Source organism: Cebus imitator, unplaced genomic scaffold, assembly GCF_001604975.1.
Source record: "Cebus imitator isolate Cc_AM_T3 unplaced genomic scaffold, Cebus_imitator-1.0 Scaffold72, whole genome shotgun sequence".
Taxonomy (NCBI): domain Eukaryota; kingdom Metazoa; phylum Chordata; class Mammalia; order Primates; family Cebidae; genus Cebus; species Cebus imitator.
The window spans coordinates 5,692,219-5,709,752 of record NW_016107387.1 but is presented as its reverse complement, the minus strand read 5'-3'; the positions used below and the strand labels follow the sequence as shown (position 1 = coordinate 5,709,752).

Here is a 17,534-nt window from a genome sequence, read left to right as displayed (position 1 = left end):
TGTAGTTATTGCCAGTCTGAAAGCCTGAGTGTTTTCTTCTCTTTAGCATTACATATTGCATACTCTTGAATTTTTAGTCTTTCCTTGGCAAAAACTCTATTTTTTTGTTGCTTGATTTTTCCTTTGCAGGTCTTTCTCTGATTAATTTTTGGGTTCAATGGTTTCACAGATGTCTGTGGTTAGCAAAAGCCTAGACGCCAGATGAGAAAAGTATTAACTGTATATGTGTCTATTTTGATATCTAGATAATATCCTATACCACAAATACAAAAACACTAAATTTGAGAATCAGAAGAGATGGGAAAGTTATGCATCTTATCCTCTCCCTCACATGTTGCTAAGCAAAATTCTGACCCGGACTAGAACTCTCCTTTGTACCTTGCCCAACTCTAAGCGTCTAGTCCTTGTGATTCGTGACATTCAATCAATCAATCAGTTGAAATCTACCATAGGCTCTTTCTAGTATTAATGGAAGCAATAACATATACATTCAGTTGTAAATTTAGAAATTAAAATATTTATTCTACTTAATTTTATTAGGTAAATTTCTTTTCCCTTACTTTTTATATTTTAAAATGTTGAAACAGAATTGTAAAATATGCAACATTTATCTTCTAATTTTAAAAATTTTAAGAAGAAATAGAAGTACAAAAGATTATATTATCTATAATGCCTGCTGCTTAAAATAAAGTACTTAGCCCATGGCATGGGCGTTCAATTTCATTTTGATTTTCATGATTTAACCAGCTGGAAATTTGTTTTGTGTGTAAAAAATTGTTTCTCAAAGTTGTTTTTTGTCAAAAAATATTTAAAAAGATGTTCCAGTGAATATAAAATAGTAAAAACCTTTGTAACTTACATTTTAGGTGTTCCCCTGCTCCAGATAACAACTGGTAAAAGATATGAAAAGTACGTTCATCTTTAGCTTGACGAACAGCACGAGACTTTTCCAGAAGGTCTGAGCAAAGATGGTTAAGAAATAAATTGTTTAATTCTTAAATAAATAGAGGCCATCTTTCAGTGTCCATATAAACTTAAATCATAAAACATCTTCTTTCTCTGATATATATAAACTATCCTGCAATGAACTATTCTAAATGATTGTCTTCCATCTGTGAAAAAAGAAAATACATGTAACTTATGTTCCTAACTAATCTTCTAGAATCATTGGTCTGGGAAGGAACTTAAAAGATTATAGGTGCTGGCCAGGCTCGGTGGCTCACGCCTGTAATCCCAGCACTTTGGGAGGCCCAGGCGGGCAAATCACGAGGTCAAGAGATTGAAACTATCCTGGCCAACATGGTGAAACCCCGCCTTTACTGAAAATGCAAAAATTAGCTGGGTGTGGTAGCATGCGCCTGTGGTCCCAGCTACTCGGGAGGCTGAAGCAGGGCAATCGCTTGAACTAGGGAGGCAGAGGTTGCAGTGAGCTGAGATCATGCCATTGCACTCCAGCCTGGTGACAGAGCAAGACTCTGTCTCACACACAAAAAAAAGGTTATAGGTGCTTCCCTCATTCCCTCACTCAGCTCTGCTTTACTCCATCCTTCTCCTAATGTGGATTACAAAGAATACCACACTATACAAGGAACTATAAGAAGCTGCTAAAGTACAGTTGTTTAAGGCAGGAGAAAGAAGCTCTATAATACCAGATTAACACAATTTTATAAGTAAGGAAGCCATGCTACAAGGAAATTAAGTCAAAATAGTATAGCTAATAAGTAGTACAGTTAGGAATCAAAAACTTGTCTGGACTCCAAAATGCATGCTGAGTGCCCACACTGCTACTTTATTGAAAGCCTCCTACATGGGAGGTACTGGCCCCTTCATATCCAGCAGCACATGTAACTTTCCCAAATACCTTGACAGCTATGATGAGATTAAGCACTAGTCTTCCCTCTGCTGCTCTGAAGAGCCAGTGCAGCCAGTACCTACGCCTGCTGCTACTCACCCTGCCTGGGCTTCCCAGGGGGCAGGCAGCATAGTCTCCAGCAGCTCCTGTGTTTCAGATCACTGCACACCCAGCTGTGTATCTTATCTGGGGTTCAGATCCACAATGTCTTGATGCTCCTGGAGTGTCTATGAGTTGACAGTCACACGGGGCTCTCAGAGAATGTGTCTCACTGCTTTGGAAGATGATTGCCTCTTTTGAGGTAAACCTTCCCTGTGGCCACCAAAGTGAATTAATTCTGTATGTGTCAGATAGTCAGAATTTTAAATCAGACTATTCCACACATCCTCCACGTCTGGTGAAAGACACACTCATATGAATCATGCTCTGACACACCTATATGAAGAAAGCTGAACTGCACATTCATTCTCCTGTCATTTTCAAGTATTTCCAGTTTTTGCTGGCTGTGAGTATATTTAGAGACATAAAATACTGTTCTTAACCAGAAAATCATGGTCTATCCTTGAAAGGACAGAAACAATGTATTTCTATCACTGGAGATTATTCTAACAAGCATCAGAAAATTGTTATCTATGTATACCTCTTCCTAATTGGCACACTATCATTCAGAATCATTTCTATTTTATTACATCTCTAATCAAATGTTTTATGTATGTATGTATGTATGTGCATACACATTATAAACTTTCTGATGGCCATTTTAGGCAGGTGACATTTCTTAGGACTATTCTATGTATTTGACATTTTATTTTTTTCTTCAGTTTTATCCTACTTAACACTAATTGAAACTACTTTAACTCTGTAATCTTATAAGGATTGTTTCAATGAGCATATGCTCATCCTTCTAACATCGATGGTAAAAAGTGGGCTAACAGCAATAGGGGAAGTGAACTGCATTCATCTAAATGTCCCATACCACACAAACACTGTGGCACTCTCCACATTCCCAGCCATGTGAATAGGCTACGGCCTGGTTCTAAAAACAACAAAACATTTTGGAGTTAATATTCAGTAGTCAAAAGTATTAGAGCAAGGCACAATATCTCTGGGCTCAAGTTTTATCTATTATCTGGATTTTGGGAGTGATATCACAGAGGGTTGCCATGGGGCTGGAAGAAGACTAAATCATTCTTTATTTTGGATTATACAATTATAAAAAAGGATACATGTTTCAATGTTGGCCCCAACGATATAGCCAGTTACATCAAAGTTGATCCGAATAAATTTGCCCTGAAAATAAATTAAAAAGAGAAAGTTGAAAATTATAAGTATATACTGGATCTGAACACTATAATAAACTAAGAAGACAACATGCCCTACCAAGTGTCCATGAATTAGTTACAATAATGGATCTTATATATTGCCTCAAACAAAAAGAAAAAAGAAAAAAACAGGCCTTGATACATTTCAGAAAGTAGCAATAGAATAGGCTACTTTCCTGGACTACAACATAATAAAATTAGAAATTATAAACAAAAGGAAAGTAGTGGGATCCCAGTCATTCAGAGCCTTTTTAAAGCTCTTCTAAATAATCTGAAATATAAGAGATTTTAATAGTTTTAAAGGACCACTGTATCCAGCACTATAATGGTAGATTTAAAAATATGAATAATATACATGATTTCCTAAAAAATAGAAATCCATTAAAAAAAAACCCCAGAAAACTTAACCCATAAAAATAAAAAATAGTAAAACAGAAGTCCTTCTTTAAAAATGCTGGATTAGTATTATGAAACAGTTTTACGAATTTCCTTTTCACTTTTTTTTGAGACAGAATTTCGCTTTTGTAGCCCAGGCTGGAATGCAATGGCATGATCTCGGCTCATTGCAACTTCCGCCTCCTGGGTTCAAGCAATTCTCCTGCCTTAGCCTCCCAAGTACCTACAGATATGTGCCACCACGCCTGGCTAACTCTGTATTTTTAGTAGGTTTTTTCATATTGGTCAGACTGGTTTTGAACTCCTGACTGCAGGTGATCTGCTGACCTTGGCCTCCCAAAGCGATGGGATTACAGGCGTGAGCCACTGTGCCTGGCCTAGTTTTACAAATTTCTAAGGAATATTTGAATGTAACTGTTTTAGGAAAAAGAGAAAAAATAGTGATTATTTCATCATTCATTTTATAAAGTTATCATAACAGTGAGTACCCAATCTGGTAAGGATATTACAAGGAAAGCTGGGCATGGTGGCTCATGCCTGTAACCCCAGCAGTTTGGGAGGCTGAGGCAGGTGGATCACCTAAGGCCAGGAGTTCGAGACTAGCCTGACCAACATGGCAAAACGCCATCTCTATCAAAAATATGTAAAAAATTAGCTGGGTGTGGTGGCACATGCCTGTAATCTCAGCTACTCAGTACTCCTACTGAGGCAGGAGAACTGCTTGAACCCGGGAGGCACAGGTTGCAGTGAACTGAGATCATGCCACTACACTTTAGCTTGGGCGACAGAGTGAGATTCTGTCTCAAAGCAAAATAAAAGCAAATATGGTATGGTTATATCTTACTTATAAAAATATATAAAATGCTATATTAAACATTTTGCAAAACAATCATAATGATCAAGAATGGTTTATTCTAGGACTGCTAAGAAGCACTGATATTAGTAAACATACCACTATTATTCATCATACCAACAGTCAAGGGATTGGAGGGCTGCCTTTGAGGAAACTGACATGATGTCTCAAGTTTACTGGGAAATGGAAAAGGACTTAGAATAATCACAACAATTCTGAAAAAGAAGATCAGAGCTAGGGAGTCACACTACTCGATTTCAAAAAGCTATGAATTTATTAGGACAGTGTGGTATCGGTGTAAGGACAGAGACAGAGATTAGTGAAACAGAATAGAGTCCAGGAATAGATCATGTACATAAGCTAATTCATTTCAACCAAGGTGCCAAGGTAATTTAATAGGGAAAGGACAGACTTTTCAATAAATGGTGCTTGAAAAATATACTAAATGAAACAAAACAAAATAAAAGAACCCTAGACTTTTACCTCACACCACATATAAAACTTAAAACAGATCACATACCTAAATATAAGGGTCGAAACTGTAAAACTTCTCAAAAAATAGGAAAAGATCTTTATGACTTTAAATTGGACATAGATTTCCTAGACAGAATGCAAAAAGCATGAACCATAAAATAAAAAAATGGATAAAAGCTGGATTTCATCAAAATTTATAACTTTTATTCTTCAAAAGATACCATAAAGAAAATGAAGAGAAGCCACAAACTGGGAGATAATATTTGCAAAACACGTGATAAAAGACTTGTTGCCAGTCTAATAGTAGGACAAACAACTCAATAAGAAAACTGGGTAAGTGATTTAAATAGACATTTAATCACAAAAGACATGTGAATGGCCAATAAGTGTATGAAAAGATGCACAATATCATTATCTAGGGGAATATGAGTAAAAACAGCCACAGTGAAACACCACTATATACCTACTAGAGTGGCTACATGTTTTAAGAAAGATCAGCAAAGATATATAACAGCTAGAACTATCAGACAACCCCGATGAGAAGGCAAAATGGTACAGCCAGTTTGCTGGTTTCTCATGGTGTCAAACACAGATTACTTATTATATGACCCAGCAATTCCACTCCTGGGCAGGGTTTCACCCACGAGGAAGGAATGCATGCATCCACACAGACTTGTACATGAATGTCCACAGCCACTTTACTCTTAACAGCCACAAACTGGAAACAACCCAAATGTCCACCAACTGGTGAAGGGATAAAGAGATCGTGGTATATTCACACAATGGAACCCTACTGAGCAATGACAAGGAATAAACCAGTGACACACCCAACAACTGGATGGATCTAAAAAGGATTCTGCTATGTGAAAGAAACTAGACATGAAACACTACATACTATACGATCCCATTTACTTGATACACCAGAAGTTACTGAAAACTCTAGAGACAGAAACAGATCAGTGGTTTCAGGGGGAGGGGCAGGAGCGGAAACAGATGACACAAAGGCAAAAGGAACCTTTCTGGAGTAAGGGAAACATTCTGCCTCTAGATCATGGTGCTAACTGCACTATGCACACATTTATCTAAATGCATTGAACTGTACACTGAAAAAGGTGAATTTTAATGTATGCCAACAATTTAAAAGCAATCAAGGCAGCGATCTTAGGAACGCCTAGATAAATGCTGATTTTTAAAATATAACCCAACATCTATTTTACACAGAAGATTAACACGACCCCTGTGCAACGATGACATTTAGATTCGTGAAGTGTTCTATAACATAATGATAATAACTCAAATTCTTTGTATTTACTATAAACAAATTAAATATGCTTCCTTATTAAAGTGAAAGCCGTTAGATTTACACTCTTCTACTTATGGCGCCAGGCAGGTTGCCCATCCTTTTACTCACTACTTTAGGGGCCTTCTCACAAAAGTGTTACTTTTTTCAGTGTATTAATATTTACCTTATATTAAAAAAATGAATAGTCAGTTTCGGATGCTACCTACGACAGAAGTTTCCCAACTATATTTTATTGTTTACACCTTAATAGTTGATTTTTTTTTTAAAAAGGATCATTTTCTAAAATGAATAATCCATTATATTTTTGCTCAATATTATGAGCATTCATTAAGAACTCACCCCATTTTCCTATATAAAAAAACCCCAAACCAAGCCAGCAAACAAGCAAAAGGGAATGTACGTGGGGAGTGTGGCAGAAGAGCCCTGTGAATATACTGACTTCCTGCTTGAGGAACAAACTGTGATCAGTTCGCAGGAGTAAGTTCTATCTCAGGTGTGTGTCAAGGAGCTCCATTATCACTCCTCCTGGTTCTCCTTCACCACTGCCAAGTGTCCTTCTAACTCTGCTCCCACCAAAATGTACATATTCTATTTCATGTTATCTGACAGTGCTGCTCTGTACTAAGAGCTTGATACAATCAGGCACCACGCCATCATCATAACAGAGGAACATTCCATGAAGGGCCTGCTCGCGGTGCTACTAAACCACAGAATGTTCAAGAGGGAGTTGGAATAAGAAGCAAAGGCACTTTGTGACAAACAGACTCTTAGTACATCTTATAAAGTCATGAACAAAAAACCACTTACGCAACATAGTAAGTTATCAAAACAAATGGCAAAAACAAAATTACTCTGGACATGACAGTGAATGTGGACAACATAATAGAAGATACAAACTTAGGACTTCTTTAGAAGTTAGGATGGTATCAGTCACCAAACCTGCAATACCCACTAGCCTAGATACTGATCTTATGGCTTAAAACTTATTGAGGTTATGATTTAAATTCCATTGGAGACCACAATGCAAACCCATCATTATGAGGCTGCTTGACTGTTAGTGGTGAGTATTTAGTATTTTTCTTCTACGGAGATCTTGTTAATTAAGAATCACATAATAAAATTGACAATTTGTTTGCTTGTTTGGTTAGTTTTGTTTTGTGGTGGGGAGAGAAAGTTTTGTTTGGATTTTTTTTTTTGAGACGGAGTCTTGCTCTGTTGTCAGGCTGGAGTGCAGTGGTATGATCTTAGCTCACTGCAACCTCCGCCTCCCAGGTTCAAGCAATTCTCCTGCCTCAACCTCCCGAGTAGCACGGAGTACAGGCACACGCCACCACGCCTGGCTAGTTTTTTGTATTTTGAGACGCGGTTTCACCATGTTGGCCAGGATGGTCTTGATATCCTGACCTCATGATCCACCTGCCTTGGCTACCCAAAGTGCTGGGATTACAGGTGTGAGCCACTGCACCCGGCCGGATTTTTGTCTTAATAGGAGAAAAATTATCTCTCCTTTTGAGATAGGCTAAACAAAGAAGCACTTTACACAAATAAAATAATAATGACATTCAGAGATGCTGACCTAATGCTCCCCAAACTTAAGACGAACAGTGAGGCTGTGCTTTGTTAACACGTGAAGAACAATGTGGTCTATGCAATTCTGCACATAGCAAAGAGGTGCTACGGGAACACAAAGGAAGAGAGAAGGCCTTACAGAAACAGTGCCAACTGAGCCTAGCCATCTTAGTGTTTACCATGGACATTAGCTGCTTCGTGCTAAATAGTATTTTAAAGAGAGGTTCTGTGCTTAAGTTCACTTGAAAACAAAACAAAAAAACACTACAAAGAATAGGAGTCCTTGGCACATTGCAATCTAATTTCAACTTCTTCTAAGTTGCAAGGGAACCTGTATCTACTATTTTGAAGAGATACAACATTCTGGGTTAATAGCTATTCTAAGTAGCAACAGCAGGCACCCTTCTCTCTTCTACCAGTAAGTTCTCACTTATTTTTGCCCTTGCATTGTCAGAATGCAATAGCTGAATATATAAAATTCTGATACCTCATATTTTGTTGACAAGAGAAAGATCTCTTTTGCTCTGTAATTATAAAACATGTTCATCTTTAGATTTGTAAGCATCAATCAGAATGGTCAACCCAATGAATTTTCTCATCTTACATCATTTATTTCCTTCAAATAATTTTCATATACACACCTGCTTTCTGCATTTGTCCACTTATGTACCGTATGAGGTATATATTGGTAGAGAAACATCATACAAGATTAAAGAATACTGTTATTTCAGCAAATGATGGTCTAGGTTCTTGTTGCAAAATACTAAGGAAGTCCTTTCTACTGAATGACTACCTGAGTGCTAATGCCATGTTTCTTTTTTGCCCTTAGAAATATATATTATTCTTGAGTTTGAGAAAATTCTAGGCTATCATCTGAAGACTCAATCTGACACTGCTTACAGAATTGATTTAATCATCTTTATAGTCTATCATGCTGTCTCTTTGTATTCATCTTCTATTTATCTAATGTTTGTGAAATGTTTTTCTGTCAACTTTCTTCTCGTTGACATTATGAGTAGAATGGAAAACTTCTATTTTTCAACTATGCTCACTAAAAGCTAAAAGTAGAGAAACAAAGATGGCTTCTCTAGTTTTCTTTCATACCTATTTGAAAGACAATGCAATATTTGGGCTGATTTAATAAGTAAATTAAAAGATGATGCAATAATTATTACTGTAGCATCCGTCTTGGCAATCCCATTATTCTTACCATTTTATTCTTTTTTAGCATAGTTGAGAATAAATGAGTTAATAATGATATCATTTAGGATGATCAAATATCAAAATACTTCAAGACACAGCAACAAATAAGATCACTAATATTCCTAATGTATCTTAGATTTATAAAATGGTTCAATTGATCCATATATAATTATAAGAAAGAATACATTTTATTCAATTAAAAAAATAAGTATATTTTGTCTTTGTTTTTTGGAAGACCCCTAAGAAAGATTTAAGTTAAAAAGCTATCAATCCTTATGAATAGTTAGAACTATTCAAAAAAGAAACTGAAATTGGGTCCTGATGTTATATTGAGGGTTAAAATTCTTTATAAATTTTAAGCAGCTGTATTATCTATACAATACCTCATTGAGTTAATAAAAATATTGCTATTTTAAGAGACAGTAGTCAAAAGGCAATGTTATGACTACAAAGCTGCTGAGGACACAGTGCTAATATAACTGCCTAGGCAAAATGCTTTCTTAAATTTCTCATTGCAATGCTGCAGAAAGAGTCATCAAAATCATACGGTATCAGCTAGTTCTTAAGAAAACATTTCACTAAAAAAATATATCCAGTAATACAAACGTTTAGCTTTCGCCAACATGTGTGTTTAACTTCTTTATTAAGTATATATCAACATGCTGTTTAAGTTTTCAACTCTGAATACTATTTCCTAATTTTTTATCTTTACCACCTCAAATAAAATAAAAGTTCAAAAATCCATCAAACAAAACAAATTCTTTATTTGGGCAATATGGTATACAGATGATTAACTGTGCCTTAATTAGGGCAAATTAATACACAGATAATTTTGAACTGTAAACAACTTTGAAATCTTAATTTAAATATTATTTACTATATATTTAGTGAATTTATTTTTCCCAAACTTCATGGGAGATTAAAATAGGAAAGGAAGTTAGGGTCAAAGGAAAAATGGGGCTTTGTAGTCATCACTGCCACCTGAAGCCACCTGCCTCTAACCATGGTCAATGCCACTGTGTTCTTTTGACATCATTGTTGATGGTAACCCCCTGGGTTGCCACATCTCCTTCCAGCTGTTTGTCGAAAAAGTTCCAAAAACAGTGGAAAACTTTCATGTGCTGAGCACTGGAGGAAACGGATCTGGTTATAAGGGCTCCTGCTTTCACAAAATCACTCCAGGGTTTATTTTATCTGCCAGGGTGCTGACTTCACACACCATAATAGTGCAAGTCCATCTACTGGGAGAAATTTGATGATGAGAACTTCATCCTGAAGCACACAGGTCCTGGCATCTTGTCCATGGCAAATCCTGGACTGACACAAATGGTTCCCAGTTTTTTACCTGTGTGGCTAAGATTGAGTGGCTGGATGGCAAGCATGTGGTCTTTGGCAAGGTGAAAGAGGGCATGAATATCATGGAAGCCATGGAGTGCTCTGGGTCCAGGAATGGTGAGACTGGCAAGAAGATCACCACTGCCAACTGTGGACAACGCTAATAAATCTGCTTATGTTTGACCTTAACCACCAGACTAAGCCTTCTGTAGCTCAGGAGAGCATCCCTCCATCCCACTTGCTCACAATTTCCTGTAATCTTTGTGCTCTCACTGTATCTCTTTGGTTTCCTTACTCCTCTTGACATCTAGCTAGATTGCAGTTAAGCTTATGATTATAAAATAAAAACTCAGTAACACAAACAAACAAAGGAGAAATGGGAGAAAATTAAGATTTGGGGCCTCTGAATAGGTGACCTATAAAGAAATGTTCCAAAATAATTTAGACACGTGGTCACTTATTTAGATAAATAAGCAAAGTCACCAACATGCAACACTCTATTCAGTTTCCTTGCCTAATGTCCTTTTCATGCCTAGGGTCCATAGTGGCTCTAGCCATTATAGTGAGGGTCAGTGAAATATCTTTTGACTAAACTCAATGGGCCAAGCAAAGAGCAGTGAAAGAAGAGATGCACAGAAAACAGAGAGGACACTACTATAGAGGCCTGCGGTGTGGGAGGAGGCAAAAGAGAACAGTATTTCTGAAAACATATTTAGTCACCAATAAATCTCAGTTATAAGCCAAAGCACTAAAACGTATTCTATTTTAAAAACACTTTAACAGAAATCTTATGAAGTTGAAACTGATCAACTTTCTAGCTAAATGACATTGACACTCAGATACTTTACAAGACATAGCCCAGCACTTTGACAACCTGACAAAGTGAAATTTTGGAAGCAAAAAAGAAATACTTTAGTGAATATCCCCAAGTGATCTAGGACTTAAATATTCCCCTTCATGTTGGATACCCTGGCCAATCAGGTAAGGTGCAGGCCATGGGACCTGACATCAATGGAGTGTTAGCCATTTGGCCAAATAAGCAAAAATGACTTTTTATTCTTCCTTGGTGGCAGGCTGAGGGAAGAGAATAAGATCTGTTAGTTGAAACGCTTTCTCCTTGGCCAGGTGTAGTGGCTTACATCTGTAATTCCAGCACTTTGAGGGGCTAAGGCGGGCAGATCACCTGAGGCCGGGAGTTTGAGATGAGTCTGACCAACATGGAGAAACTCTGTCTCTACTAAAAGTACAAAATTAGCTGGGCGTGATGGCACATGCCTGTAATCCCAGCTACTCGGGAGGCTGACGCAGGAGAAGCACTTGAACCCGGGAGGCAGAGGTTGCAGTGAGCAGAGATGGTGCCATGGCACTCCATCCTGGGCAACAAGAGCAAAACTCCGTCTCCAAGGAAAAAAAAAAGCTTTCTCCTCACATCTATAATAAATACTTTCAGAATTAACATTTTTTATTGAAACACACATCTAGACTAAATTGGAAAAGAAGGATTTTACTTTTAAGTGGGAATTCTATCTTTTAAACATTATGTGAAGAAATCTGTGCTGAAAATGCCCATTCCATAATCGATTTGCATAAAGGTCAGATTATGGTACTTAGAATATTCAATCAGAATTTCATTAGTAAAAACAAAAACAGGGAAAACCCCCAAAACATGACAAGTACATTGCGTATTAATTATAGCTACACATTTTGATAATGCATGTTGTATATCAATCCAGAAATAAGTGATATTACACATGAACTGTGAGAGTTCTCAACAGCAAAGACAACTAGAATTCTTTCATATATAATCAAATATAACCTGTTAAGAATTTCAGTCAAAATGTGCAATAGGAAAACCTGGATATTTGATATTTTGATACCTGATGAAAATAAAAAGAGCATCATCTAATTAGTTTCAAAATTTTGTTTGTTCTGAATTGACATCAATTTCTGGAACCTTTTCTCGGTGATTATAATGTACCTACAGTAATAAAACCTAGATTAGCTATTAGTTAGCAACTTAATATAGGGGCAACGCAGGTTTGTTTCATATTCTGAACATATTTTCCCCCTTCTTAATCTGGTATCTAAAGTTGTGACATGATCTGCAATATGCATTAAAACACACCAGCACAGATAGGGTGCTATGCATGTGTGTTCGCTATTTGCCCTAAATGAGAAAACCCATTCTAGGAGTAATGAGCTAGCACTTAATCCAAAGGCCAGATGGCTACCTTAAATGCTTTAGCTATCTTAATCTCCAAACCAAACCAGAAGCTTTGTTGTTAGTAAAATGAGTTTTCACAGGCACTAAGTGGCCTCATTACTTAGTATAATGGATAATGGATATTGGAAATCACTAGGGCAACATAAGTGGCATTAAGCCATGGACTGATTAGAAAGAGATATACATTAACCTCAAAAAGAGACTTAAGAAAAAGAGAAATAAACAAATAAAAACAAAGATATACACAGACCTTCCCCACTCCGGGGTGAAGGGAACAGGTGTTGAGACTCCAGCAAGTCCAGAGGCTGTATTGTTGGGAGTGCTCCTAGAGCTTGAAACTAAACCGCTGCGTGCAGCCAGTGATCTGGATGATGCTGGTTGCCTGGTGCAGACCGTATTGTCACTGATACTGTCACATTTGCCTCAGTAAATCTTTCAGATAAAGGTTTGCTCAGAGAAGTTAAACAAAACTGGGCTGCATGCAACTTACACAACTGTTTTCAGCGCCTGCCTGCTGATAAACAGATATGAGGGTATAAAATCCTGATGTGCTTTCATTATAACTTGGTCACCAAACTGTAAGGAGGACACCTAGAACCCTTACCTAGCTCTGCTAGAGGATACTCATCTACCAAAAGGTACATAATAGCTGGAAATTGCCAAACTGGTTGAAGTCAGCTTGTCAGAGAGAGAGAGAGAGAGAAAGAAAGAATTTGTGGAAATAGAGAAAGTGATTCTTTTTTTTTTTTTTTTTTTGAAACGGAGTCTCACTCTGACGCCCAGCCTGAAGTGTAGTGGCATGATCTTGGCTCACTGCAACCTCTGCCTCCCAGGTTCAAGCGATTCGCCTGCCTCAGCCTCCCGAGTAGCTGGGACTACAGACATGTGACACCACAACCAGCTAATCTTTTGTAGTTTTAGTGAAGACAGGGTTTCACCATGTTAGCCAGGATGGTCTCGATCTCCTGACCTCGTGATCTGCCCGCTTCAGCCTCCCAAAGTGCTGGGATTACAGGCGTGTGCCACCACGCCAGGCCAAGAAAGTGATTCTAACTAAAACTCTGCGAGGGAAGATGTAACTGCTGATCCAAACAATCATTTTGAAATTGAAGTCCCTGTTTTTAAAGTTTCATTATGAGAGATTCCTTTTACATAAATCTCCTCCATCTGGAATGCATTTTACTTCTCCATAAACAGAGAACTGGACTAACTGTGAATGATTATTTTCATAAGGGTAATGCTCTCCTAAAGAAAGAATCCCTTTAATATAAACCATATGCTAGTATCTTTGAAAGAAAAGATATTCTCCAGGAAATTAGTCATCTATATTAGATCAAAGAAATGGAACCAAATGGATTCTAAAGCTTATGGAGTTTATAGTCTCAAATATTTTCACTGTAAGCATGTAGCTTGTAAATATGACTATATGAAATTTCATTGTATACACAACTCATTTTTTAACATCATATTACTCTTAGTATGTAACTGATCTCAACCCAAGGCCTGGCCTGCCCATGGAGCCACTGCCTCCCACCTGCTCTCTACCCATGCTTCTAAAATGGGGGCATATATATCCTCTGAGGATCTAGCACATGTACTGCCTTCCCTAAGCTCAACAATACCATGGCATGCCATTGAAAACATTAAAGTTAAAACCAATATGAAGGTGTGCTCTACAGGGCTAGATATATTTGTCCACTGATATAGTCCCAGGGCCTAGAAGAGTGTATGGCACTTTGTAGTGTCTGCCACATTTTAAGCAAATGAATTCCATAAAAATGCCTACTGCATACCAACACCCTGTGGGGCGCTATACTGGGAACCAAGGATACAAAGTCCCTACTGTCAAAAATCTTAGACATTCTATTAGGAAGGACAATAAATAAGCAAAGCAATTAGTTACAGCTCCTGATTGGTGCTATGAGGGAAATAAACAGGATACTGTGATAAAGAATAATAAAAGAAATCTCCTCAGTAGGGTTTTAGACTAAGTAGCTAGTTGGGAGAAGGTAGTAGGGAGAGGAAATGTGGGCAGATTTGAAACACCTTCTGATGTTTAACCAACAGGATTCACTGCTGGCCTGGATGTGGGCCATGAGAAAAAGGCTGATTCCTAGGCATTTTGTTTTCTTAGGTTTTGCTATTGTTTTTATTTTAAGATCAGGCAACTGGTGATTTGAGGGTATCATTTATTGACATAAGACATAAAGGAACAAATTTTGAAAGGAAAGGAAAAATTTTCATTTGGAATATGTTAAACTTGAGGAATCTATTGACATTCATTTAGAGATATCAACTGAGCTGCACAGTGGCTGGCAAAGAATAGGTGCTTAATAATTAACAGAACTAAATAACAACTCAAACATCAAAATTACACAGAACTGAATTTAAAAGTGAGTCTACAATGGTTTCTTTCAAACCCCAAGAACACCCATGGAGAAATATTAAAGGGAAATTTTAACTGAACATTATTTAATCCATTGACCTAATTATTTATTTTTAATGCAGCTACTAAGATCAACTACTTGTTTAGTACTGTGTATGTAATGCCTTATGATAATAGTAGATAGCAATAAACTGTTACTAAAAAAAAACCCTATCAATAGAAGTTGACTTTCTAAGAATGAAAGCCCATAGTAAACAATTTAAAGATACCTTTGTTTATTGGTCGAATTGAAAGCTACGTCTAATAATGCCTCAATAAAAAATCTGTTTCCTACTAAAAACAAATCAGTTTTTACTATATTAGAATGCACTTAAATGTTATTATATAGTAGTGCAGGCACTCTGAAAGGCGGTACTTCAGCTGAAATGCATTTGTGAAGATTTGGATTCAATGGCTGATTCTTGCTCCTTCCCTATGTGCTGCTTCCATGTGGCTAGAAAACAATCTAGTTCTTCCTACCAACAGAATGTAAAACAGGTTTCTATCAGACTTGATTACCAACCTTTGTAATAGGATGTATAAATAACAAGCATTAAATAGACTCATGTATTACTCTGCAAATACATTTCATAAATATTACCTTAATTTAGACTATCATTTGAAGGAACGATCTAGAGCAGGGTTTCTCGATCTTAGCATAACTGACATTTTGGTGTTGATAATTCTAAGCTGTGGGGATTGTCCCGTGCATTGGAGGATTTTTAGTAGCATCCTTGGCCTCTACCAACTAGATGCCAGTGGCACATCACTACCCATCCCCCTAGGTAAACAAACAAAAATATCTCCAGACACTGCCAATGTCCCTTGCAGAGCCTCCAATTATGAACCACTAACCTAGACTCATGCCAATTACAGATTACAACCCTATATACATCAATGATCCCTATAAGTATTCATGGTAACCATGATAGCCAAGACAGCCTCACCTCAATGATCCCCATCTCTGGTATTCACAGTCCCCTCTCACACAGTATCAGGGTTGGTTTGTATGACCAATAGAAGACCACAGAGGGATGGCATGTGATTCCCAAGGCAGGGTATTTAACTTCTGTCTTTTTTTGTCTTGGGCCACTCGCTCTGGGAGAAGCTGGCTGCCATAGCATGGCGACATTCAAGGAGCCCTATGGAGAGGCTGCCTCTAACTTCAGGAACTGAGGCCTCCAGTCAAAAGCCATGCTGGACTGCAACTTCCCACCAAGAACTACCTAAGGAAGATTTAAAGGAGATCCTCCCACCTCAGTCAGGCCTTCAGATGACTACAGCTGTTGCCAACAACATCTTAGTGATGACCTCTGAGGAGACCCTGGGCCAGAGTCACCCAGCTAAGCTGCTACTGACTGTCCGACACACACAAACTGTGAGATAATCGATGCCTGAAGCCACCAGGTTTTAGGATAATTTGCTATGTAGCAATTGGTAACTAATACAGAATTATATCTGTCCTAAACACTAAAATAATGAGTTGAAACACACCCTGGCAGGGAGATAAATCTTATACTTAGAATCACTACAGTCTTTACCCAAGGACACAAATGACAGCTTAGTAGCAATTTATCTTTTCCAGGAAAAAAATGAGACAACTGAGCACAAAACTGTTTCTCTTGAATTTAGGGTATGGTTTTAGAGCTGGGAGAATCAGAATAGGTTAGTAACTTGATTTCTGTGGTAAGATAAACGATTTTCCAAAAAGAAGTCCTTGAAGATCTTGATGGTGATTCACATACCAAAGCTGGCAGCTCACTGTTGCTTCTATCCTGTGATATAGCCACTAAACACAGGGCATTTCAGTAGGAAAATTTCAGATTTAATTGTGGCTCAAGCTCAATGGGGATGATCCAGGAGAATGACAGAAAGTTAAGGAATGCAGTTTCCTCCGATTGTTTATAAATCCCCAAGTCAAGTCACAGGCATGCCTCCTACTGACACAGGCACATTTGTTACCCTGCTTTGCACATAAAAAGCTAAATTACTAGATGAACTTGGATAACGCCAATCTTAAAATTTTATCTTACTGGGAATAAACAATATTCTAAGAAAATACAGCCCTATTTCTTACATAACTCGGAAAGCGTCTTGCATGAAACTATCTCTGAGGGTGCTATGGGCTGAAATGCGTCCCCGCGCAAATTCATATGGTGAAGTCCTAACCTCCAGGACCTCATGATGGGACTGTAATAAGAAAGAAGGTCTTTAAAGAAGTAATTAAATTAAAAGAGGTCATTAGGGTGGGCCCTACTTCAATATAATTGGTGTCCTTAGAAGAGATTAGGACACACACACACACAGAGGGAAGACCAAGTGAAGACACAGGGAGACTATGACCATCTACAAGCCATAAAGAGTGGACAGTGAAACAGCAAGAGAATTAACATAACTAACTCCATTTTTATTTAAGGGGCCTTTACCAATTCCTGCACACAGGCAAGGATAATTTTAGAGCACTAACATAATAGGTAAAAACAGCAATCAGGTAGCTTTTAAAACGAACTCTGAGATTAAAGGAAAAGCGTGTGAACAACTATGTTTCGTAAAAGATTTATAGGAGCACTGTGACTTC

The 17,534-nt window shown here is 37.6% G+C and overlaps 1 protein-coding gene across 9 annotated transcripts in view; it reads right to left on the bottom strand.

Annotated features, from left to right (window-relative positions):
* MYH10 (myosin heavy chain 10) overlaps positions 1-17,534 on the bottom strand; it is a 152,606-nt gene that overhangs the window by 75,170 nt on the left and 59,902 nt on the right. For all 9 annotated transcript variants that reach the window (XM_017531469.2, XM_017531468.2, XM_017531473.2 and 6 more), the window contains 2 exons: positions 3,079-3,142; positions 860-958 (listed from right to left, as the gene is read on the bottom strand). In XM_017531469.2, coding sequence (XP_017386958.1) covers positions 860-958; positions 3,079-3,142 — 163 coding nt within the window. The remainder of the gene's footprint in view (positions 1-859; positions 959-3,078; positions 3,143-17,534) is intronic.